Raw genomic sequence first — 24,055 nt, forward strand, 5'->3', positions numbered from 1 at the left:
TGATGCAGAAAGGATGTCTTTATTTCCTGGATATTCTCACGTAACAAAAACCACAACGCACACAGCGAGGAACGGGGTGGGGGTGGGTGCTGTGGGCGATCCCGGGCTGGCTGACGCCTGCTCATCGCCCGTCACTGGTGGCGCCCCGCTCACGCGAGACTCGGCCCCACGGGGAGAGCGGCGCACGCCTCCGTCACGGGAGGTGGCCTTGAGGACGCCATCTCAGGGGCCCATTAGGGTCCCAGACCCAGGCGCTTTCTCGCAGCCACCTTCGGGCACCGCGGGGTGGTCAGCACGAGTAGCCAAGCAAGCAGGCAGAGGCGTGGGGGGCGGCCCAGCTGGTGCGACAGGAAGGGCGTCCTGCCCCGAGGGCTGGGCGGCTAGGAGCCGAGGGGCAGCGTCCGGGGCGCCCGGGAGCCTGGACGGGGGCCCATCCACTCACACAGGTGCAGGCTGCTTGTCTGGGAAGGAGCTGGAAGGACCGGAGGGCAGAGCGAAGGGGCGGGTTCAGATTCCTAATAAGGCACAGACTTGTCACTCTCCTCTGTCCCCTCAGGGACTCCAACTCCTGGTCCCGCGGCCCCGGGAGGGCTGCGTGGACGGCAGCCCACGAGCCTCGGGCCCAGCACTCGGCCTGGCGCGTGCGCTCTGCGGAGATGCGTCTGGTTTCCCGTCCGCTTCCATCGGGGACAGACCGGCGGCTCCCCTTCCCCGCAGAGCGAGTTGGTCCCAGGTGTCAGATCTGACGAGGTCCTGCCTGAGGGTCCCAGCTCTAAGACCCCTCCGGGGGAGATGAGAGCGTCTCGGAATGAGCGTGGCCACGGGCAGGGGGACTGGAGGTAAGCTGCCAATGGACAGATGGACAGCCAGCCAGACGGGGTGAAGCTCAGATCATGGCACTGAGGCGGCAAGTCCACAAGAGGGCAAACGCATGGAGGATCCGGCTACCGTCAAGCCCCTCCGTCTCCCACCAGGGACCGGAACCTGGTGCTGGGAAGGCCTCCCTCTTTCCCTCTTACTGGAAGCTGGGCCGAGATGGAGGCCGGATGGAGGCCGGGAAGGGTGGACACAAGGCCGGGGCCCTTCTCCGCGTCAGCATCTCTGGAAAGGGGGCAGCCGCCCCACCTCTGACCTGCAAGGCCCGGGTCAGCCCCCCAAGACCCCGAGGGGAGAGGGTGTGGCTGCAGCACAGTGGACATCACGGGGACTAAACGCATTCAGGACCACAGGGGGTGGCCTTCTGCTGGACAGTGGCGGCCGGACAGCTTCTGGGCAGAGCTCGCAGGGAGCCCTGCTCTCAGGAGTGAGGTGAACGCGGGGGAGGGTTCCCGAGAGCCCCCGGGTCTGCCGTCCCGGCTGGTGGTGGGGCCTCACCAAACCCAGGGCAGTGGGAGTGGATGGCGAGGGGCAGGTGGGCCGGTGGAGGGCGGGCAGCGGTGCCGCCGGACTCCCCCTAAGGCCACTGGCTGCCGCTGGCCGGGTAGCTGGGCACGGTGGGGTACTCAGGCAGGCTGTTCCCCGAGAAGTTGTTGTACTGGGCCTCCCGGGACGGTGGATTCCGCCAGGCGCCTGTGCTCCACTCTGTCTGCGCCTTCTGGAAGCTCCCGCCAGCCCCGCGGTAGATGCTGTGCACCTGCGGGGGGTGGAAGAAAGGACGGTGGAGAGACCCACTTGGGTTCGAGGCGGGGCTTTTCTTAAACAGATGACAAACTGCAGGAACTTTAGGAAAAGCGCAGAAGCTGAGACGGGGTGGGGGTGGGGGGCTCTGAAGGGCACGCCTGCGCTGTGACCACTGCCTGCCCGTCCGAGGGTCTCTGCCGCCCCAGCAGAAAGGGGCTCGTCCAGGACAGGTCTGCAGCCTGGCGACCACCCAGTGACTCAACCCCCGGGGCACATCAGGCCCTGGGCCCCCGTGTTGCCAAGCGCATCTCTGCAATGACTTCCTCAGCAGAGACCTCTGGGGACGGACCACTGCCTCCTCCCCACCATGCAGGAAGGCTGGGCCCCTCGGACACGGGGCTGGGCTATTTCTGGAAGTCCCAGCAAATCCACTAACTGAGAAGATGGCATTTGTTTTAACTTGAGGCTACTGAGCAGTGAAGCTGACGCTTTTGTCCTTTATCTTTCTCCTGTGCAATGGCCTCCCGGCGAACCCCCAAACCGGGGCAGTGCTGGGGACCCCGATGGGGCAGCTCTGCTCTGGAGGACTCGCTCAGCTCGGAACCCCTCCCGTCTGCTGCTGAGACGTTCCTGGTGGAACCGCAGCTGTCCCTGCACGGCCTTCGTCCCAGCATCTCCCCAAGCTTCCCGGGGTCTGCTTTCTGCTGGTTCCTCCTGCCCCCTTCGGGTCATCCATAGAGCCAGGGGACTTCAGGGGCAAACACGGAGGAGCAGGCACCCCTCTGTCCTTCCAGATGACCCAGGGCTCCGGAACAGTGCAGGCCTCAAAACCTGACAAAACAGTTGAGATCCCACGGCACAGAGGCTGGAAGGGACTCAAAACCCAGCTTTCAGGGACTTCCCCAGCGGTCCAGTGCTCAGGACTCTGCATTTTCACTGCCGAGGGTGCAGGTTCGATCCCCGGTCAGGGAGCTAAGATCCCACAAGCCCCACAGCATGGGGAAAAAAAAAAAGAAAAAAAAAAGTTGTGGGTAGGGCTGGCTTCCCTGAGCAGCGGAACTGGGCGCACAGGAGGGGCACGGCCGAGAGGGTCACCACCGGGAAGGCCAGGTGGATACACCATCAGCCTCATCACCCATCAGTTTCCACGTGGCCCCAGGACAACCCTCGTGCAGCCGTTCCCACTGGAAGCCTCCAAACGCCTGGAGTGGGGCTGTCCAAGGAGAGCCCGTGATGGTGGAGCTGGTCGGCGCCAGACCCTCACAGCCTGAGCGCTCGGGAGGAGGTGGGTGCAATGGACGCAAGGAATTTTTAGTTTTAGTTAACTTTACTCAATTTGGATTTAACCGTAAACAGCGATTAGTGGCCGGCGGTGGCTGAACTGGCAGTGTGGACCACCCTCTGGGACACGCGTGCTAGGGGCTCTGGCAGGCAGTGGTCACCATCGGCCACAGGGCACTGTCTCCCCAAGTCCCTCCTCCCTGGAAGGCCATGTGGGCAGGACGGCAGGGCCCTGGCCTGAGCAGTCGAGGGTCCGGACCACAGAGGGTGTGCCCTGCTGACAGGGCTCACTTCACTTCCCAATGCTCAGTCTCCTGCTCCCAAAACAGGGTAAGACGAGCCCCCGGGGCTGGGAGGTCAGGACACAGGATGCGAGAGAGGAAGTGGGATGTCTCGGGACTCAGAGGAGTTACCTTCATGATCGTGATGGCCATCATGGCGGCCGACATGGAGAACATGATGGCCGGAAGCAGCATGACCACGGCGGCCCCAACACTGGTCTGGAAGAACCCAATCGCGGCCAGCCAACCACTGCAAGGGGCGAGAGAGCGTGTGGGAGCCGGCATGACCGTCAGACAAGGGCCCACCATCCCTCATATGTAAAGAGCTCCAATAAATCAACAAGAAAAAGGTAAATGACCGGCAGAGAAAATGGGCAATTCACAAGGAGCAACAATCTTAGGAAGCGATGCTCGAACCCACCAACAAAGATGTGCAAGATAGAAAAAGTCTCGTTCTCACACCATCGTCCCGCCAAACATCGTGAGGGAATGGAGAAACAAACACTACTTTGTCAGTGTGGGGTGCACCCTTCCTGGAGGGCAATGGGGTGTGACCTACAACAAGACTTAAGTGCTCATTCCTTTTTCTTTTTTTTTTCGCGGTACGCGGGCCTCTCACTGTTGTGGCCTCTCCCGTCGTGGAGCACAGGCTCCGGACGCACAGGCTCAGCGGCCATGGCTCACGGGCCCAGCCGCCCGGCAGCATGTGGGATCTTCCCAGACCGGGGCACGAACCTGTGTCCCCTGCATCGGCAGGCGGACTCTCAACCACTGCGCCACCAGGGAAGCCCCAGCGCTCATTCCTTTTCCCCCAGCTATTTCACTTGTAAAAATTTATGCCACGGCCATTGTTTGTAAGAAGGAAAAGCTGAGGGTAACCTGTAAACGCCCACTGGCTGGGAATGACTGGAACATCAGTTTGCTAAGGAGACAGCAAAACAAGAGAAAAGCTGGTGGTCTCTGGGTACGTCCCTAGTCCACATGCGGAAGAACACCCATCTGGTCTCTGGGAGGGAGAGGCAGGAAATAGGGTGTTTTTGACAATGTTTCTTCTTAGCAAGTAATGACACCGCACTGTTCAAGATTCAGGAAATTAAAAAAAAAAAAACACAATAGACAGTCTCTCTCCTGCCGACCCCCTCCCCAGCCCACAGGGAACTGGTGTAGCTCATCTACTATGTATCCATCCTGAGAGAGTTTATAAGATGTATGCAACCCGCTGCAGGCACACACGAACAGGCCTCGCCCCTCTGTGAAACCAGGAGAGACGTCCTTGTGTACAAACAAGGACAGCAGAACACGCTGCTTTGCACTTTGAGGGGTATGAGCACAGCCGGGCGGCTGCGGGACTCAGGTAGGTAGACAGGCAGATGGGGCTGGGCCAGTGGGGGGCTGGATGCTGTCCTGTGGGCTCCCGGGAGGGGAGGAAGGGCTGGCTCTGCTGGGGGAGGGGCCCCTCTGGGGACCAATGATCTCGCATCGGATCTGGGGCCATGGATCCTGGCCACTTGGGAGGGTGGGGCTGTAGGATGCGGACCTGCTCCATGGCCCAGACTCCCAGAGGGACCAGCAGCCGGAGCTTCCAGAGAGCAGTATCACCAACAGCCCAGGGTGACCCACTCAGGACAGTGGGTGATAAACCGGCCTCGACCAGCTACGGACAGATGTGCAGAGCCTGCTGTACCCACCAGGTGGGTCAGCCAAGGCAAGCGGCAGTGGGGGGAGGGCAGGGAGGATGACAGGCCTGGAGACAAGGCGGCAGGGACACGAGGGTGCCAGGCCAGGTGCCCCCCCAAGGCCACTCGGCCAGGAGCTCGAGGGGATAGAGCCAGGGATATGGGGACAGAAGGTGCAAAAGGACAGCACAGGGGTGCAGCCTGCAAAGGCTATGGGAGGGCCTGGCAGCTCCTCAGACAGCTAAACGGTTACTGTGTTGCCCAGCAATTCCACAACCAGGTGGAAGAGGAATGAGAACACACATTCACACGGATACCTGTAGAAACCGCACAGCAGAACGGCTAGCAATAACAGACAGGCACACACAACCCGAACGTCCACCATGTGTCCGTGAATGGACACACATACCGTGTCCCTCCACACACGGGAGCATCACTCAGCCACGAAAAGGGGTGAAGCCCCGACACTCGCTACCACGTGGACGGACCCTGAGAACACGACGCTCAGTGAGAGAAGCAAGACACAGAAGGACACACAGAGTGTGATTCCACTGATGGGAAACGTTCAGTATAGGCAAGTCCACAGACACAGAGAGGGGATGCGTGGTTGTCAGGGGCTGGGGAGGGGGTGTGGGTGACTGATGATGGGGACGGGCTTCTTTTTGGGGTGACGGAATGTTCTGGAATTGGATAGAGGTGATGAACCTCTATCCTTGTAAATACACTGAAAACCACTGAATCATGCGCTTAAGAGGTTGCTTTTCTGGCTGTGAAGGCACCTAGATAAAGCCCCTACCATGGAGACTACAGACCGTCGAGCTCCCAGATCAGAGAGGCGTTCACACTTCACCTGGAGTCTGATGTGAACCAACCGCAAAGGCCAAACGTTAACAACCCACAGGGATCCCAGAGGGGAAAGACCTGTCACGGAAACACTGCGGAAACCTGTGACACCTGCAGGTGGGGAAGAGCACTGCACCCGCCATGTGTGGTCGAGGCAAGGACGTCAGATGTGGGCGGGGAGTTGGCTGAGTGGTGGGCGGCGGGCTCTGCCCCGGGTCCGTGAATCTCTAAGGAGCCCCACATGAGGTCACGAGAGAGCAGGAAGGACACGTCTGAGCACCTGAGGTGCTGGGGTCACTGTTGGTTTCCTGGCGCAAAGCAGCATCGCGGCCTTTTACGTATAAGACCTCTCAGAGGTTTTAAAAGTCCGCCTCCTGCACGGACTCACAGAGAAGCGTCTGGGGTGAGCAGGGAGGGACAGACCTGCGGGCCCGGGACTGGCTGGGAGCCGGTGCCCCCGGAAGGCATCCCCGAGGCTCCACACGCTGACCCCCGAGTGGTCCCCTCGCTCCCTGGAGGTGACCTGCGGGACTGTGGCCACCTGGGCAGGAGGGTGAGACCCCGGGAACAGGGAGACCCCAGCCAGCCAGAAGGAGACCCCAGGAATGGGCAGACCCCGGGAGGGGAGGCTCAGCAGCGGGGCAGACCCCAGGCGGGGGAAGCCCAGGCTGGCCCGTCAGGGTGAATGCAGACAGGCAGAGCTGCAGCTCCTCGGCCCCAGCCCCAGCACTGAGCCCTGAGGCGGCCCCCGGGCCAGGCGCCATCTACTCCCCCACATCTGTGGAGCCCGGGGGTCCCCGTACGGGACCAGAGCCAGGACAGCTGCCCACACCAGCAGGAAGGGGAGGGCCTTGGGTACCAGGTACGGAGCCTAACCCTGACCCTAACCCTTGCCCCCATCCATGCCTGTCCCCCTGTCTGCAGACTAGGAAGTCAGGAGACCCCTTCAAGGGGAGCAAATGAGCCAGCCCTTGGGAGGTGCCCAAGCCTCCCTGCACACCCAGGAGCACTGTCACCGTCACTGTCACCGTTGTTATTACTACCCCCCTCCCCCTCCCCACGACTTCCCAGACAAGGGCAACGTCTCGGGGCAGCCCCTGCGCGAGGTGAGGTCACCAGCTGGGGAGGCCCCCACAGGAGGTGGGAAGGTCGGCTCCAATGTTCCCTTTCTGCAGGCTGGGCCCCAAGGAAGGTGTGCGCCCTGCCCGTCCGCGCAGAAACCACGGCGATGGGGGGCCAGGCAGAAGGCGGCTGGGTGCCAGCATGAGGCCACGTCTGGAACCAGACCTCGGGGGCTCCCCGTCCCAACACCGCCTATGCAAACGTGGAGTCCACCCGGGCACCTACTCTCCCGCTGGATCTGGGGTCTCGGCCATGCCTGGGGGTCGCCAGTGAATCCCTGCACTTGGGGTGGTCCTGAGGACCCCACACCCGCATCTGGGAAGGCATCGGCGGAGAGGAGGCCCAGCATTCAGGGTCTGCTCACCATGCGGGGAGGGAGCAATGTCAGGAACCCGGAGAGACGCACCCTGGAGATGACCCTGGGTGACAGGCTCCATCCTGGGGAGGGGTGAAGGCCCGGCAGCAAATGGACACCGAGAGGCCGTGCAACCTCAGCGGGGCCTCAAGAAAAAGAGCGCGCGCAGCTCACCACTGCCAAGGGCACATGGCGGCCATCCCCGCGGACACGGCAGAGTGACGGGGACGGACACCTAGAAGGCAATGGCAACAGGCGCCCCCCACCCAGGAGCCAGAAGATCCACCAGAGGGCGTGACCCAGAAGACTCCCCGCCGCTCACACGGGCAAGGTCCCGACACGCCGAGATATTCTACCAAGAGATGCGGGGACACGCCAGGCGGCACATGAGGCAGGAAGAGCAACCGCCCAGCGCCACCTCTGGGCACTGCCTGCCGCAGACGGACCCACTGCCCCGACACTGCCACGTCCTTCCCCAGGGGCCCGCAGATGTGGCACCTTAGGTGGCAAAAGGGACTTTCCAGGTGGGATTAAGTTAAAGCCCCTGAGACAGGGATGACCCTGGATTCCCCGGGGGGCCTAGCATCATCCTAGGGTCCCTATAAGAGGGAGGCGGGAGGGTCAGAGGCAGAGAGAGACGGGAGATGCTGCGCTGCTGGCTGTGAGGATGCAGGAGGGGCCGGGAGCCAGGGAGGCGGCGCCTCTAGAAGCTGGAAAAGGCGGGAACAGATGCTGCCCTGGAGCGTCCGGAAGGACCAGCCCTGCCCACTCACAGGTTAAAGTGAGTTCTGACCTCCAGAATGTGACATAAGTTTCTTTCATTTCAAGTCACTAAATCTGGAGTAATTTGTTACAGTAGCCACAGAAACCTCGTATGATACCCCAAAAGCAAACAAATGGAAAACGGCTCACGCCCTAGATGGTAGGCCTAGGCACAGGTGGCCGCTCAGGGCAGGCCCTCGAGCTGCTCTCCCACCCCCCAGACACACCATGGACCACGCTTCCCAGATCCTCCTGGGGCCGGGTGACCACGCATGAGGCGGCAGAAGGTGGGCGGATCTGCCGCACCCGGCCCCCGGAGCCGGCAGCTCCCTGGAGGGTTGACGAGAGCAAGGAGCAAACGTCAGCCCTGTGTCAGCTGTCGGAGTTTTGGGGTACTCGTCACAGAGCTCAGCCTGCACTAACAGTACGAGCAAGTGACTCGTGGTCCCAGAGCTGACCCCGCTCGTTGCGGGCTCTCGGGGGCCCTGCTCACCATGCGCCCCATCCCGAGAAGCCAATAGCCTGGATGACGGTCAGGACGAACTGAGCTCCGAAGATGAAGAAAAACGCCATGAAATTGAAGGAGCTGTCAGATCTGGAGGAAAGGAAAACAGCCATTACTGAGGCCGAGAAGGAAGAGGCAGAGGCTGCAGGAGTGGGACGGCCCCTCCCCTGCAGTTCCCGTCAGGAGGGGCCCAGCACTGCCCTTCCCAGAGGACGTCACCCAGACACACTCCTCCTGGGAAGTTTAAGAGCCTCCTGCGTCCTAAGGACATGCCCGCACCCGCGTGGCCCAAGGGAGATTCATCGTGGATTTGAGGTGCTCTGCATGCTGGACCCATGCCTGCTGCCCCGGACAAGGGAGGCTGCACGGGGCTCACCCAGGCCGCTTCCGGCTCATGAAAGGAGGGCAGGCGCCGGGGAACCCAAAGCAGAGGAAGGGCGGGGGAGGCAGGGATGCTCGCGTAGCTCAGGGCTGCTCCCAGGCAGTCCCCGAAGCCCTCGGGGGTCCCCGTTCCTGCGCATGGTCACACCAGCCAGCCTGGGGCCTCAAGCAACAGGCCCCTTTTGCTTCAGCACATGTGAGCAGGTTTCTGATTCTTGCCCCCAAGAGGGCACCAGGGGCCCTGTATGACTCCCACTGAGTCTTGGATTCAGGGACCTTCCAGGGGCAAACATGGCACACACCTGAGTAGCAGGGGGCTGGCTGGGGTTGAACTCACAGAGCAAGATTCACAGCACCCAAAAGGTGGCAACAACTCAAACGCCCATCAACGGATGATGGATAAACAGCTGTGGGGGGACTTCCCTGGTGGCGCAGTGGTTAAGAATCCGCCTGCCAATGCAGGGGACGCGGGTTTGAGCCCCGATCCAGGAAGATCCCACATGCCGCGGAGCAGCTAAGCCCACGCGCCACAACTACTGAGCCTGTGCTCTGGAGCCTCTGAGCCACAACTACTGAGCCCTTGTGCGGCAACTACTGAAGCCCGTGCGCCTAGAGCCCGTGCTCGGCAACAAGAGAAGCCACCGCAATAAGAAGCCCGCGCACCGCAACGAAGAGTAGCCCCTGCTCTCTGTAACTAAGGAAAGCCTGAGCACAGCAACGAAGACCCAACACAGCCAAAAAAAAACCCCACGATATTATTAAACAAAACAAAACAAAACAAAACCTGCTGTCCCTCCACACACGGGGGCACCACTCAGCCACGAAAAGGGGTGAAGCCCCGACACTCACTACAGCGTGGATGGACCCTGAGAACACGATGCTCAGTGAGAGAAGCCAGACACAGAAGAACATGCAGTGTGTGATTCCACAGACAGGAAACGTCTAGAACAGGCAGATCCACAGACACAGAGAGCAGGTTCATGGTTGTCGGGGGCTAGGGAGCGGAATGGGGGGATGCTAATGGGCACGAGGTTTCTCTTTGGGGTTTTAGACAGTGGTGGTTGTGCAACCTTGTGAAGATACTAGAAACACTGAACGGTTAAGCAGGTGAGCTGGATAATATGTAAAAATATTATCTCAATAAAATTATTAGAAGTGAACAAAACAGGCAGCAGCTGGTTTTGGCCCGTGGGCCGTTGCCTGCAGACCCGATATAAAGTGCCATCCAAACTGGACAAGAGGAGGGGGCGGAGCTCACGCCTGGGCCCGGCGGCAGATGCAGACCAGGATGCAGCCCACGCAGGGCTGGGCACGGAGGGGAGCGCACGCGGTGAGGTAGCCTGTTCCCCTCAGTTTGGGGCTGTCAGCACCAGACACTCCCCGAGGGCCCCTGGAGGGTGCAGGCCGCCCGCCCCACTCACCGGAAGGCCTTGTATGCGGGCCGGAACCAGCACACGTAGCCGCAGGGGGAGAAGAGCAGCAGCCAGACCAGGGCCAGACCGAAGTTGGCTCCCGAGCCGCCGGCGATCCACCAGGCCAGGCAGGCGATGAGGTTGACGCCCAGGGTGGCGCAGTAGACTGTGGGGAGGGGCGAAGTGGGAGAGAGGAGCTGAGCCGGGACACCCCCCCACCCCTGGACGGCAGCTCCCATGACTGCAGGGACCCCGAGGCCAGAGAAGGGTCCAGAGGGCCCAGCCCCGCCACCTGCTCCATCCACACCGGACAGGAGCTCAGCAGAAAGGAGCTTTAGCACCAAACCCTCAGGCTCTCACCACCCGGGTGCAGGGCGGCCTCCTAGCCTGCCCCTGTCCCAGGCTTGGGTCCCTGGGTGGTGCAGGTGGCCCCCCATTCCTGCCCTGTCCACTCACACAGCCACAGGCGGTAGATCCTCTTCACCAGGACCTGGTGCTCGATAGGGATCTCATCAGAGAAGTTCTGGTAGAAGCAGGGCTTCAGGGGGATGAACTTGGGCAGCGGGGGGAAGTTGTTCTCCTTTTCTGCAGGGACACAGGGGCCAGAACAAAACCCACACTGCAATCAGCTTGTAGCGGCCCCAAAGATGCGCCCATCTGGTCCCAGGACCTGTGGACATGTCACCTCACGGGGCAGAGGGGACTTTGCAGGTGGGACTAAGTTAAGGCCCCTGGGATGGGGAGGACCCTGGATTCCCCGAGGGGCCCAGCGTCATCACAGGGTCCTTGTAAGAGGGAGGCGGGAGGAGCAGATGCAGAGAGAGATGGGAGATGCTGCACTGCTGGCTGTGAGGATGCAGGAGGGGCTGCGAGCCAGGGATGCGGCACCTCTAGAAGCTGGAAAAGGCGGGAACCACTGCTCCCCTGGAGCCTCCGGCAGGACCAGCCCTGCCCACACCTGGATTCAGCCCCGTGAGACCCCAGTCGGGCTCCTGACCTCAGGACTGTCAGAGAACAAATTTTATTTTAAATCACTGAGTTTGTGGTGATTTCTCAGAAGTCACAGGAACACACACAGACTCCATGACAGGGCCCACGTGCCATTCACACCTTTGACTCCAGGGAAGGTTCTGGCACTCGGGACATATGAACTTCCCGGGGCGGCTGTAACAAAATGACCACAGACTGGGGGGCTTAACACAAGAGAGATTTATCCATCTCCATTCTGGACACCAGATGACTGAGATCCAGGTGTGACAGGGCCACGCTCGCTCCACACGCTCCAGGGGAGGGTCCTTCCTGCCCTTTCCAGCTTCTGGGGGCTCCAGGCGTCCTGCGCTTGTGGACCCGTCCCTCCAGTGTCCGCCCCCATCTTCCCTGGCTTCTGTGTGTCTGTGCCCACATTGCCTCCTTCTTAGGACGTCTGCCATGAGACATCAGGGCCACCCTATTCCATTGGGACCTCAAATTAAGTTACATCTGCAATAGGGTCCTTCCTGTTCCAGGGTCCCGGGGTCCAGACTTCATGGTTTTCAACACGAAACTTTTCTGGTCTCGCGTGTCCCCTGGCACAGGGGCCGTGCTCATCTCTGTATGGCTCCATTTTAGCGCACGCGCTGCCATGGCAGGCACTGCACGGGCCTCAATAGGGACGTGATCCTGCCCGCAGCACAGCGTCCAGCGCCCGAGCGCTTCCCAGAGAGATGGAGAAGCCGGAACCCTCGCTGTGCGACGCGGCCAGGACTCACCTGACATTTCCGCTGTGAAGACAGGGCAGGGGCAGAAGCCTGCAGCCACCTGGAGGGGAGACAGTCACAGTCAGGGGGTCCCCATGTCTGCTGGGTGACCCCAACGCTAGCTGCAGACCCAGAGGGCTACCGCGGGCACCGTCCTAACCACCAAACTGTCCACAGGGGTATCTGGGCTCTTGGCCCAAAGGCTGGCCCAGACCTGAACATGCGATCCCAGTCACCACCTCACCTCAGAGCCCCCCAGGCAGCCTGGCACTTATGCAAGGGGAGGCATCAGGCCAGAGGATCCCGGCAACCCACCCCCACTGCCCTCCTGCCTCATCTCCCCCACCCCCCGAACTTCCCCTTTATCCACGGATGGCTCTGAGCACCTCCTGTGGCCACAAAGAATCTCTGAATCACCGATAAATGGGTCCATGCTCATTGCTGTGTGACCTCAGGCAAACCACACAACCTCTCTGGTCTGCGGTTTTGCCCTTGTGAGTCTTGCAAGGCCAAGGACCCCACTGCAATCCAAGTAAAACGCCAGGGGACAGACCCGGCACCCAGCGGCCCTGCCCAGAAGGAGCCCAGGAGCCCATGTCACAGAGCAGCCCCTCACAGGAGACACCACCGAGGCGTGTAACTGAGCTGAATTCACCTGTTCCACGAGGGCCCTGTGGGCAGATGGTGCCATCTTCAGGAAACGGGCCAGGCAATGTGGCCATGCCTAGTGCCCACCTGGCCGTCACGGTACAGCTGGCCCTGCACTGCCCCCTGTGCCTGGCACCAGAGTGGGTGGGGGAGCCCTGCCTGGAGGTGGTCCAGGTGGGAAGGATCCAGTGACCGAGAGTTCCCTGGGTCCACCCCCCGGCCCCCTGCTCAGTGAGGGCCCCACCGGGACCCTCAGCCCGGCCTGGCCCTGCCCTCCTGCCTGCAGGCCCCACTGTCTGCCCACTGCTCCAGCTCTGGCCGAGCCCCCCTGCCCTGTCCCCACGGGCTGGGAGCATCCCTGGGCTGGGGGCTGGAGCGGGGGCTCAGGGCAGGGATGTCTCAGGGCCCTGTGGCACTGTGTGGTCAGTCAACGTGTATCTGCTGGATGGACAAACAGGCTGCTCCAAGCCCCTCGCACACGGGTCCTAGTGCTAACCCGCCTTGGAAGAGCCCAAGGGCCCCTCTGGGGACCCCGTGGGCACCTGCGAAGGACGGGAAATTGATGTGGTCAGCTGAGTCCAGGCTGGCCGGGCTCCTCCCCAGAGTCCAGCCACAGCCTTCCAGACTCCAGGGGCCCCGCTCTGCCCACACGTGGCTCAGAAGCTCACCATCCGCGCCCCCTCCAGTACAAGCCCAGGTGTCGGCGGAAGCAGCCACCCCGATCCAGGGACCCTCGCTCCTCTGTCAACAGACGACGACCTGGTTTTTTTTTCTCTTGGCCGCACCGCTTGATACGTGGGATCTTATCGAACCTGTGCCCCCTGCACTGGAAGCACAGAGCCCTAACTACTGGACCGCCAGGGAAGTCCCAGACACCGACCTGGTTTTCAGTTGTTTATTTTCACACGTCAGATTTGTTTCCTGACACCTGAGAAAAGGAGACACAATCCTGGTGGCCCCAGAGGCCCAGGTCTGAAGCTGCCCGGCTACTCGGCCTGGCTGAAGCCCTGCTACGCCCAAGCCCGGAGAAGAGCTCACCCAGACAGGCATGCACCCCACGCGCCGGCAGCAACAGCGCGAGTGTCCCCAAGCCGAGACGGGCCGGCAGCCCCTGGCAACATGAGGGAGGCTGAGGAAGGTCCGGGCCGGGCCGGGCCTATGCGTCGGGGTCCAGCCGGCGGCACTGGGCCTCCAGCACGCCACAGAAGGCCTGGAAGCGGTGGTTGAGGTCCGGCTGGGCATGGAGGCGGAAGCGGGTGCCCAGCGCGCCGTCAGGCGAGGGCGCCCCGTAGAAGACGCGCCGCACGCGGGAGTGGACCAGGGCCATGGCGCACATGGCGCAGGGCTCGCGGGTGACGTACAGGTCGTAGCCGGTGCACACGTAGGGCAGGCCATCGGCGTCCTCATCCAGCTTGTGCACGGAGCCCACGCGGACGCCTGGGGGGGCGGCGGCTGGGGCAAAGGAGCAGGCGGGGTGGGGTGCAAGGTCATAGGCGCCGCGGCCCTGGCCCCGGGCCACCAGGTCGATGCACACCATGGTGGCGTGCAGCAGGGGTCCGGCCGCGCTGCTGCAGTCGTGGCCTGTGGCCAGCACGCGGCCCGAGGCCGGCTCCACCACCACTGCCCCCACGGCCCGCAGGCCCCGCGAGGCCGCCTGCTGCGCGGCCCACACGGCCCGCTCCATGTGGCCCTGCATCGCCACCCGCTCCTGCGCCGAGAAGAGCTGCCCGGCCAGGGCTCGGGTAACCTGCCGGTCCTCGTGGAAGGTGGTGGGCCAGTGGGCGCGCGCCTCCTCAAACTGGCCCCTGGTCAGGGGCGGCCGCGCGGGCACAGGCACCAGGAAGGGCTGGCCCAGGCCACGGGGGTCCACGGCCGGCGGCGGGAGGAGCTCGGCCAGCGATCGCATGCCCGCGGCCGGACCTGCCAGGCACAGCAGCATCTCCAGCGCGTGTGGGCAGCCGGGGCGGGGGCTGGGTCGCACCCTCTTCAGGTGAGGCTGTGCGGGCAGCGGGTGGACGGCTGACACCTCCTTGAGGAGGCGTGAGGTCTGGCGCTTGTCCAGGACCGGCGCGGCATAGGCCAGCACCAGCTCCACAGCGCCGGACTGCTGCTCAGACAGGATCGGGAGGGCCTGCCACGCCGGCTCTCGCTCGGGGCTCCCGGCCTTCGCGTCTCTGTGTGGCTCCACGTCGCCCGGGGTGGGGTCCATCCTCGGCAGGGCTCCGACTGCGGGGACAGACACCGGAGCAGGGCATCATCCTGAGCTGCGGGAAGCCTGCTGGGCCGGACGAAGGGTCGGTCCCAGGAGCGTGCCGAATCTGGAGGCTCGTCCAACCGAGCGAGACGCATCAGCGGTCGTGCTCTCACTCACGGCCTACTAACGCTTGCTTTGCACAGAGTTTAAACCGCCCTCGTTACGGTGTCTCTTTCCCCCTTTTGCTTTGAGATGTCTCACGTTGGGAGAATGCACACCGGACCTCAGAGACTTAATACAAAAGAAAGAACATAAACTGTCTCAGTTTTTTCTGTGTTCCACGGATACCGAGGACCGTCTGCACTACACCGTTTTACATAAGGGTCTTGAGCATCCTCGGATTTTGTTATCCTTGGGGGTCCTGGAACCAGTTCCCCATGGATACCGGGGAGCGACCGTGTTGCCTACGTGCTGAAGTGGGAATACCCTGCCTGTCTCAGGTTAAAGAAACGTATTACTAACGTTAAGTTCACCTGTTTCTTCATACTTTTCAAAAACATGGCTTCTAAACGCTTCATCTCACATACATACCCCGCATTATACTCCTACTGGTCAGGGCTGCCTTGGATGACGTTAGAGATGCACTACAGATGACCTTCGCGGGACCCCAGAGGATCTCGGTGCCATGCCCGCTGCGCCCTGCACCCCGGCGGCGTCTCGGAGTGGGCCAGCCCCTTCCGCCTCTCCCCTCGGACGAGGCTTTTGCTCCTGTGATGCGCCCCAGCTCACAGGCCCCCCAGAGGACACGGTAGGTCCTCGCCCACCACCGCCTGTCCGAAGCTCACGATACGAGCTCGGCAAACGCACAGGACCAGGGGTGCAGGTGGCAGCTCTGAGAAGCAGCCAGCATGGACGGGCCCCTCGGGCGCCCATGACGCCCGTGCCAGGCGGGGCCCTCAGGAGGGTCCGGGGCACTGGCTCTGAATCTGCTCCCGGCACACACCGTGCCCAGGATGCCAGGGCCTGCACAGCCTGCCCCAGGCCACAAAAGCTCCCATTGTCTCCCGGGCAAGATAAAATTGTCTCCTGGGCAAGACAGACACAGTCCCGTTTGTATCTCCAAGAATGCAAGCTCTGTCTGATCAAAATAAAACAAATGACAAATACAGGGGGCTGCCATTGGGACACTGCTGGCCGGGCTGCTGGCTCCCAGGGAGCATGCCGAAATACAGCAGGCCACCATCCGCTCCTAGGTGTGTCCAGGAGAACTGGAACACACATCCACGCAGGCACCCGCACACGCATGTCTGCAGCGGCAGGATTCCAGCAGCAAAAGGTGGACACAACCCAGATGTCCACAGAAAGATGGACAGATAAACACAACGTGGTCCCTCCACACACAGGGGTATCACTCAGTCATGAAGAGGGGTGAAGTCCCGACACTCGCTACAACGTGGACGGACCCTGAGAACACGATGCTCAGTGAGAGAAGCCAGACACAGAAGGACACACAGGGTGTGATTCCACTGATGAGAAACGTCCAGAACAGGCCGATCCACAGACACAGAGAGTGGATTCGTGGCTGTCAGGGGCTGGTGGAGGGGATGGGGAATGACTGCTGATGGGGACAGAGTTCCTGTTGGGGGGATGGAATGTTCTGTAATTAGACGTGATGATCACACGACATAGTGAATACACTCAAACATACACTTTAAGTGGGTGAACCACACAGTGTGTGAATCATATCTCAGGAAAGCTGCTGCTCCTTGCGGGTGGTGGGGGACATGTGGTGGCCAGGGCAGCCGGCCCCAAACGAGGCCCAGCACCTTGTGACCACTGCTGGCGCTGGAACCACTGCACGTCCTCACACTACCGTGAACAGGCTCCCCGACTCCTTCCCATGACCCAGGACAGAGACTGTGGGGCTGTTCCCTTTCTAGAGGCCAAGGAACTTGCCTGGGGCCAAGTGGCTGGGAGGACAGAGCCAGGACCTGACGCTGAGGCCAGGTGGCCAGCAGCTCCCCGACTCTGCCTTCTGAGCCCCGGACCATGGGGGTCCTGAGCCCCTTCTACAAATGAGAAACAGGGTCCGCAGAGGGTGACCCACCCAGCGACTTGCTTCATCGTCCGCGGGGACCTAAACGCGCGCGCTCGGAGGCTGACCTGGTCCTCTTTTTGTCCTTGAAGCCCCGCATCCACCCCCAGCTCTGGGCACCCCACTGCGCGCCACCCTCCCTGCTGTGTTCTTTGCTGCTCCCGCCAAGCTCAGGCCCTTCCCTGGGTGCATCCACCTCCCTCTGCCTACAGTGAGGGCACCTCATAAAGGTGCCTGTGCTCCAATGGGGGGGGCAGCCCCTTTCACAACTGTTTACATTTACGGTTGTAGCCTCTGCGGTGGGCACCGGCTGCCAGGCTCAGGGAGGGATCAACTGCGTGGGGCAGGCCCTGGAGGGTCTGCAGAACCAGGGAGTCAGGACACCTAACAGCCAGTCCCCTCACTGGGTGCCCTGGAACTCCTGGGCTGTGGGTCTGGGGTCCGAGGAGGCAACGGGGCTTATTCAGCAAGCTGAGTCAGGCTCTGAAGGTGACACCCAACCAGAGGAAGGGGCCTTATCTCACCCCTGGGTGTGTCCCAGCCCTGCCCGAAGCCCTCACCCAGCCCACGTTTTCCTGGCTGAGACCTGGTATTACCTGTCCTAACCCCACCCTCAGCTTCCCCCTCTGTGAAATGGGATCCATGGCCACCGCCATGCATGGCTGCCTGGGGCAGAAAGTGACAAAATCCACAGGCGGCTCTGGGGCCCAGTGCCCTGCAACGGGCAGACTCCAGGAGGGCTCCTCAGAGGCGATGACCCAGAGCTGGGCCTGGAGGGAGGGTGGGGAGCCCTGGGCAGAAGGAACAGCCAGGGCTGGAGTCTCCAACACTCACACAGTCCGGGTGGGCGCTGGTTTCAAATACGGTTTCCAGGACTCGGCCCCATAGAAGGGGGAGGGCCCCAAAATCTGCATTTCTGACAAGCTCCCCAACAAAGTGTGGTCCGCAGATAACATGCAGGACGCTTCGCTAAATTCGAATTCCAGATGATCAGATAAATTTTTAGCATAATTGTTGTGTCCCATGCAATCACTGGGACATACGTATTCTAAAATATGTATGTGTGTGTGTTGTTTACACTAAATTCCAATTTAAGGGGGCAACCTGCGTGTTTATTTGCAAAACCTGGCCACCCTATAAGTGGGCCTTCGTGCATGAAAATTCGAGAACCTCGTGCATGTGGGGTGTGGGAGAGACCCGAGGTCACAATTTTAAAAGGTCTTGAAAACTCACACTTTCCTTAAGTATCAGGAAAGATTATCAAACTTCAGGACGTACAGAAAGATTGGGGCATTTCCCCCAAAGTGGGCGAGAAGCTGCTAAGTGGACAGTCCAGTGGACAGCCCGGAGGTAGAGGGCTGGCCGCGATGACCCCTGGGCAAGGCACGCCGGAAACAGCTGGGGCACAGGGTCTCCACCACGGACGGCAGGGGCGCGCGCACGCGCAGAAGGGCGATGGCGCGGAGAGCGGGGTCCCGCGGCCCGGCAGCCCCACGCGCACGCGCACGCGCACACGCACACGCGCCGCTCCCCTCGCCCGCCCGAGCCCGGCCCAGTTTGCTCCCTAGCTCCCCGCGCGGCCGGCGTCCACCGCAGCCGCGACCCCCGCCCCAGCTCCCGCTCGCCCTCCGCGGGAGTCTGGGACGCAAGAGCCCGAGACCCCGGGGCCGTGCGCTTACCTGACGAGACGAGCGGAAGCGCTGCGCTTCGCCAAGTCTTAGCAGCCGGCCCGCCTGCCCCGCCTCTTCACCGCCTGGCGCCGCGGGGCACGACGGGAGCGTAGTTCCAGGGGCGGAGTCAGCGTGAGGCGGAGGCGGAGCCTGAACTACAATCCCCACAAGCGCGCGCGCTCCGCCACGCTCCGCCCCTTTCTTGAGCGCTGCTCCCGTGACCGGCAGGAGAGAGGGGCGAGCTCTGAGTTGAGGGTTCGAGACCCATCAGGGCGGCGGGAAAAGTCCGACCCTGAGGGCCCTTTGGGAAATCAGCAGAGTGAAGAGACTGAGGCGGAGAGGCACACGCCACCCGTCGCAGTCACTCCCCGAGTCCAGTTTGCTGCTGCCACGTGGCACCGGAGAGCCTGTTCCCAGAGACCAGGATGCGGTCTGGTTCCAGTTCTGCTCTGGGGCCCCAGCCGACTCCGGCCTCACTTTCCCATCTCTACAGTAAGCGAAAGGGACCTCTTGACTCTCCCAGGCGAAACATGCTAATTTTTTAAACATGCTAATGAGCAAATCCAGTTATTCATTCTGGTTAAAGAGGTTAAACCCAGAGGGTCTCAACCAGGGGCAATTTGTCCCCCCACTCCCAGGGGACACTGGGCGATCTCTGGGGACATTTGTGGTTGTTACGCCTGGGGTTCCTTCTGGCATCAAAACCTGGGATGCTGCCAAACACCCCACAATGCATAGGACGCCCCCAAAGCAGCCTCCCAAATTGTCCACAGTGCGGGGGGGGGGGGGGGGGCGGGGGTTGGAAGACCGTGGTTTAACCCCACTGCTAAGCAAGGAGAAAGATTTAGGTCTAGAAGGACCCTGAAGGGGGAAAATTTTCAATCTTTCCATTTTCTCCCTGCTCCACTCCTGCGAGAACCAAGGTATCCCCTGCCAAGATCTGTTCAATGTCTACCCTTGGAAGGCAGTGGGTGGAGGGTAGAACCCACCTCCTAGAGTCCCCCCCGCAGCCCAGCTCCTCAGCCTTGCAGGACCCTGAGAGTCCAACCCCCTGTGTTTCTCCTCTTAATTTGCAAAGCATCTCTTGGTGTCCCAATCTATTCCTATGTGAAACAGCACTCCGGGAAACCATCCTGCTGGAAGCTAATCACTCTTTTCTTTTCTAAATACTCTGATTAATGTATGCTTTAGTTTAACTTTTTTTTTTTTTTTAGAGACGTCTTTCCATCCCTGCATGTCCCACTCAAGCTAGCCAAGCTAGCCAAGAGTCCCTGTTTTGCTGATTTTTTTTTTTTTTTGGCCCTGCCACACAGCTTGTGGGATCTTGTTCCCCAACCAGGGATTGAACCTGGGCCCTTGGCAGTAGTGAAAGCATGGAGTCCTAACCACTGAACCGCCGGGGAATTCCCTGCTGATTTTTTTAAATGCTCTTTAACTGGTATGTTATTAAAAGCAATGCCTAGATTATTTGCATCTAAAAAATGAATCTCTTCAATGTATCTTTCTGCTTATCTTTAATTTCTCAAAATGCAAAAACACAGGTACGGATGTAAAATGGTGCAGCTGCTGTGCAAAACATTGTGGTGGTTCTTCAAAAACTTAAACAAAAAATTACCCAAAAATCCAGCAATTCCACTTCTGGGTATATACAGAAGAGAGTGGAAAGCAGGGACTTGAATGGATACTTGTACACCCACGTTCATAGCAGCATTATTCACAATAGACAAAGGGTGGAAACAACTCAAATATCTGTCATCAGATGAATGGATGAACACAGTGTGGTCCATCCATACAGTGGAATATTACTCAGCCACGAAAAGGAAGGAGATTCTGACACCTGCTATGACATGGATGAACCTTGAGGACGAGACGCTCAGTGAGAGAAGCCAGACACAGAAGGACAAATACTGTCTGATTCTGCTCACAGGGCGTCCCTGGAGGAGTCACAGCCACAGAGACAGGAAGTAGATGGTGGGGTCAGGGGCTGGGGGAGAGGATGGGGAGTGCCTGCTAATGGGCATGGAGTTTCCTTTGGGGTGATGAATATGTTCCACAGTTAGACAGGACTGATGGTTATACAACATCGTGGATGTACTCTCTATCCCACCAAATTGTACTGTCGAAACAGTTAATTTTGTGTTGTGTGAAATTCTCCTGAAAACAAGAAAGACATAAAAGAGAGAAAAGAAATGATCCCTGTCTCTCTGCCTCTTGTTTGCATACTGCCTTCATTTCCTTACCGGCCAGGGACAGACAGGATTTCGGCAATCCTCTGGCTGCAACCTGACAGCTGCTGGCTGGCCTCCAACCCACCTGTCTACCAGTGGGTTCCCCTTGTCCAGGGACCCTGCTGTCAGGCTGTCCATGCAGACAAATGTCCACCTACAACATGCATCCTCTGTGTCAACACAAAGAACTCCACTTTGGGGAGAAAAACCAACAAAGGCCCACTGAATCTTTCTAATGGAAGTCACGCACCAAGTCTGTGCATCCACAGGGTAGCGCTAAGGCGGGGAGGGAGAGGCAGTGTGGCGGGTGGGCAGAACAGGGCGCACACACATAACAGCTTGGTCCAGGGGTGTCTCTTTCACTCGGGTACTGCCTGGTCATCGGCATGGATACAGCAGAGGGGGTGAGAGAGGGGGTGAGACTGGAGTCAGGGTATTGACTCCCAGGTGCACACCCCAGAGAATTAAAAACAGGGACTCAAATACTTGTACATGAGTGCTCCTAGCAGCTCTACTCGCAATAGCCCAGACCTGGAAGCAACCCAAGTGTCCATCAATGGACGCGAGTGGATAACCAGAACAGGGGCCTTCCATACACTAGCGTATTATTCGACATTGGTCCTGGATCAGGAAGATGGGGGAGCTGCCTGTGCTTATGTTTCCAGGACTGGGATGAGGTGGCAATGGAAATGGGTTGGCATCTCCTTACTGGAAACCCCATCAAAGCCGGGCAATTGTAAGTGGTGTCTGTGTTCTATTCTCTTAGGATCCAGCATACCCTTCTGGACATGGCACGCCAATGTTTGTGGGGGACTGTCCTTCTCACATGCTCATGTGGCTCTACAGATCCATTATCAACTTAGCCCCGTCAATCAGAGAATTTCCATCCACAGAGCTTGGTTCGGGGAATGAACATGTAACTCAAGTGGGACCAATGAGAGTCATCCCAGGCACTTTGTCTGAAATATAAGCAGTGTTGCTCATGGTGCCATACAGTGGAAGCCTGGAGCTTCCATGAGTCATTTTTTGCCACCCAACAACTCTGAGATCTGGAGGGCGTGACCATGTCGCACATAGACTCTGACCCTAGATACTAGCCACTCTGCTGTTCCTCGTTTGTGCATTCACCCCCACCTATCAGCTGGACTTAAGCCTTCTGGGAGCATCATTGTGGTTGTTTTGCATTTGTATGTCTGGACCATGAGCCTCAGTTAAAAAAAAAAAAAAATGGGGGCTTCCCTGGTGGCGCAGTGGTTGAGAGTCCGTCTGCCGATGCAGGGGACACGGGTTCGTGCCCCGGTCCGGGAAGATCCCACGTGCCGCGGAGCCGCTGGGCCCGTGAGCCATGGCCGCTGAGCCTGCGCGTCCGGAGCCTGTGCTCCGCAACGGGAGAGACCACAACAGTGAGAGGCCCGCGTACCGCAAAAAAAAAAAAAAAAAAAAAAAAAAAAATGTAATGAGAATGAAGACAAAACAGAAGAGGGTTGATCTTAGAAAGAAAGAGAAGTTGAGGAGTCCATGCCTTCACAACATTGTTTAAGCACCTTTTTTTTTTTTTTTTACCTGTGCCACACAGCATGTGGGATCTTAGTTCCCAGAGCAGGGATCAAACACGTGCCCCCTGCATTGTAAGCATGGAGTCTTAACCTCTTGACTACCAGGAAAGTCCCTGTGTAGGCACCTAGATCCAGCCATACCTGAAGCAGGTAGCCCTTAGCCCTTCCTGTGTATCTTGTTTTGGTTTTTTGGTTTAAGCTAATTTGAGTCATGACTTCAGTCTTTTGTAAACCGAGAGTTTCGACTGATAGTGTCCCTTTTGTTTTTTGGGTTTTTTAAATTTTGCATTTATTTATTTATATGTTTTGGCTGAGTCAGGTCTTAGTTGCAGCACTCATGCGGGCTTTCTAGTTGTGGCGTGCTGGCTCAGTAGTTGTGGCATGTGGGCTTAGTTGCCCTGCGGCATGTGGGATCTTAGTTCCCCGACCAGGGATCGAACCGGCGTCCCCTGCATTGCAAGACAGATTCTCAACCAGTGGACCACCACAGATGTCCCATGTCCCTTTTGTTTTGATGTGATTCATCATCCAGCACCTCTCACAAGTAACGTGATCCTCAAAACTCACGGTGGTAGGTTAGTGTCTGCCACCAAAATGTGGCAAAACCATGGAATCGGTTCCCCAATTGGAAGCTCAACAGCAGCAGAAAGCACCCTGGAGTCAGTCAGAAGCCTGTGTCAGCTGCAGAGGTAAGACTTCCACCTCTGCAGGGCAGTCCGTCAACAAATGAGTCCAGGGGGAAGAGAGGCTTCCCCCCAAGCCGCCCCTATCTCCATGCGGCTGGGGCCAAAGTCAACATTTCTTCAGCCAAGTTGTGTGGCTTGTGTTTATCTGGCTTTTCATCCTGTTGACTTTCTGAGGTTGCTATGGGCAGCTGTATAGGCCCCAGGTGTTTCCCGCCTCTCTGGGGATCCTCCTGGAAATGGGTTGCAGGGGGCTTCCTTCAACTGCCCAAGAAAGGCAGATTAAAGGCTGTGAGAGCCTCACAAGGAGGGGAAGGTTGCCATCTCCTGTTTCCCGGAGGTTACAGGACACTTTCAATAAATGAATCCCTGCCTACCTACCCAGACTCTAACACACACACACACACACACACACACACACACACACACCTCATCTGGCCATTCCCCCAGGCCGGAAAACATTAGTTTCCAAGAGCAAATTCAAGTGTTGTAAAATTCTAAAACACAACCTCTTTTCTCACAGCCCTTTAACACTTAGTTTACACACAATTAAAACCTACAGCGTTCTCTGCGTTCCCAGGTCTCAGATGCTGAAAGTAATGATAATAATTAATAGAGGTTAGAGACTTCCCTGGTGGCGGAGTGGTTAAGAATCTGCCTGCCAATGCAGGGGACATGGGTTCGATCCCTGGTCTGGGAAGATCCCACATGCCGCGGGGCAACAAAGCCCGTGCGCCACAACTACTGAGCCTGCATGCCACAACTACTGAAGGCCGCATGCCACAACTACTGAGCCCATGTGCTGCAACTACTGAAGCCTGTGCTCCTGGAGGCTGTGCTCTGCAACAAGAGAAGCCACCGCAATGAGAAGCCCGTGCACCGCAACGAAGAGTAGCCCCCACCTGCCACAACTACAGAAAGCCTGTGTGCAGCAACAAAGACCCAATGCAGCCAAAAACTAAATAACATTTTTTTTAAAAATAGTGGTTAATATTGAGACTTCCCTG

General features: G+C 59.3%; 2 protein-coding genes across 3 annotated transcripts; both read right to left on the minus strand.

Moving 5' to 3' along the window:
* SCAMP4 (secretory carrier membrane protein 4) lies at window positions 1–18,675 on the minus strand. 2 transcript variants are annotated; one of them, XM_032627628.1, is made up of 7 exons: window positions 18,591–18,671; window positions 11,987–12,035; window positions 10,695–10,823; window positions 10,248–10,404; window positions 8,434–8,535; window positions 3,315–3,432; window positions 1–1,633 (listed from the first exon to the last, which is right to left on the minus strand). In XM_032627628.1, the coding sequence occupies exons 2-7, from the start codon at window positions 11,991–11,993 to the stop codon at window positions 1,454–1,456; spliced, it is 693 nt and encodes a 230-aa protein (XP_032483519.1). In that variant the 5' UTR covers window positions 11,994–12,035; window positions 18,591–18,671; the 3' UTR covers window positions 1–1,453. The 2 variants fall into 2 exon arrangements, with proteins under 2 accessions (XP_032483519.1, XP_032483520.1); XM_032627629.1 differs by lacking the exon at window positions 8,434–8,535 and having other exon boundaries at window positions 18,591–18,675.
* On the minus strand, window positions 12,698–18,668 carry ADAT3 (adenosine deaminase tRNA specific 3). The gene is made up of 2 exons (XM_032627626.1): window positions 18,591–18,668; window positions 12,698–15,107 (listed from the first exon to the last, which is right to left on the minus strand). Exon 2 carries the CDS (start codon window positions 14,829–14,831, stop codon window positions 13,779–13,781), a length of 1,053 nt encoding a protein of 350 aa, XP_032483517.1. The 5' UTR covers window positions 14,832–15,107; window positions 18,591–18,668; the 3' UTR covers window positions 12,698–13,778.
* Window positions 18,676–24,055: the final 5,380 nt, after the last annotated feature.

Source organism: Phocoena sinus, chromosome 3 (assembly GCF_008692025.1).
Source record: "Phocoena sinus isolate mPhoSin1 chromosome 3, mPhoSin1.pri, whole genome shotgun sequence".
Taxonomy (NCBI): domain Eukaryota; kingdom Metazoa; phylum Chordata; class Mammalia; order Artiodactyla; family Phocoenidae; genus Phocoena; species Phocoena sinus.

What these genes read in the sequence shown, in the direction of transcription:
- SCAMP4 (XM_032627628.1), bottom strand. An exon ending in CCCGCATACAAGGCCTTCCG is followed by an intron (nt 8,536 to 10,247) that starts GTGAGTGGGGCG and finishes CCTTTCCTCCAG; the next exon opens with ATCTGACAGCTCCTTCAATT. An exon ending in TTCTCGGGATGGGGCGCATG is followed by an intron (nt 3,433 to 8,433) that starts GTGAGCAGGGCC and finishes CGCCCCTTGCAG; the next exon opens with TGGTTGGCTGGCCGCGATTG.
- ADAT3 (XM_032627626.1), bottom strand. Translation starts at nt 14,831, where the DNA reads ATGGACCCCACCCCGGGCGACGTGGAGCCACACAGAGACGCGAAGGCC.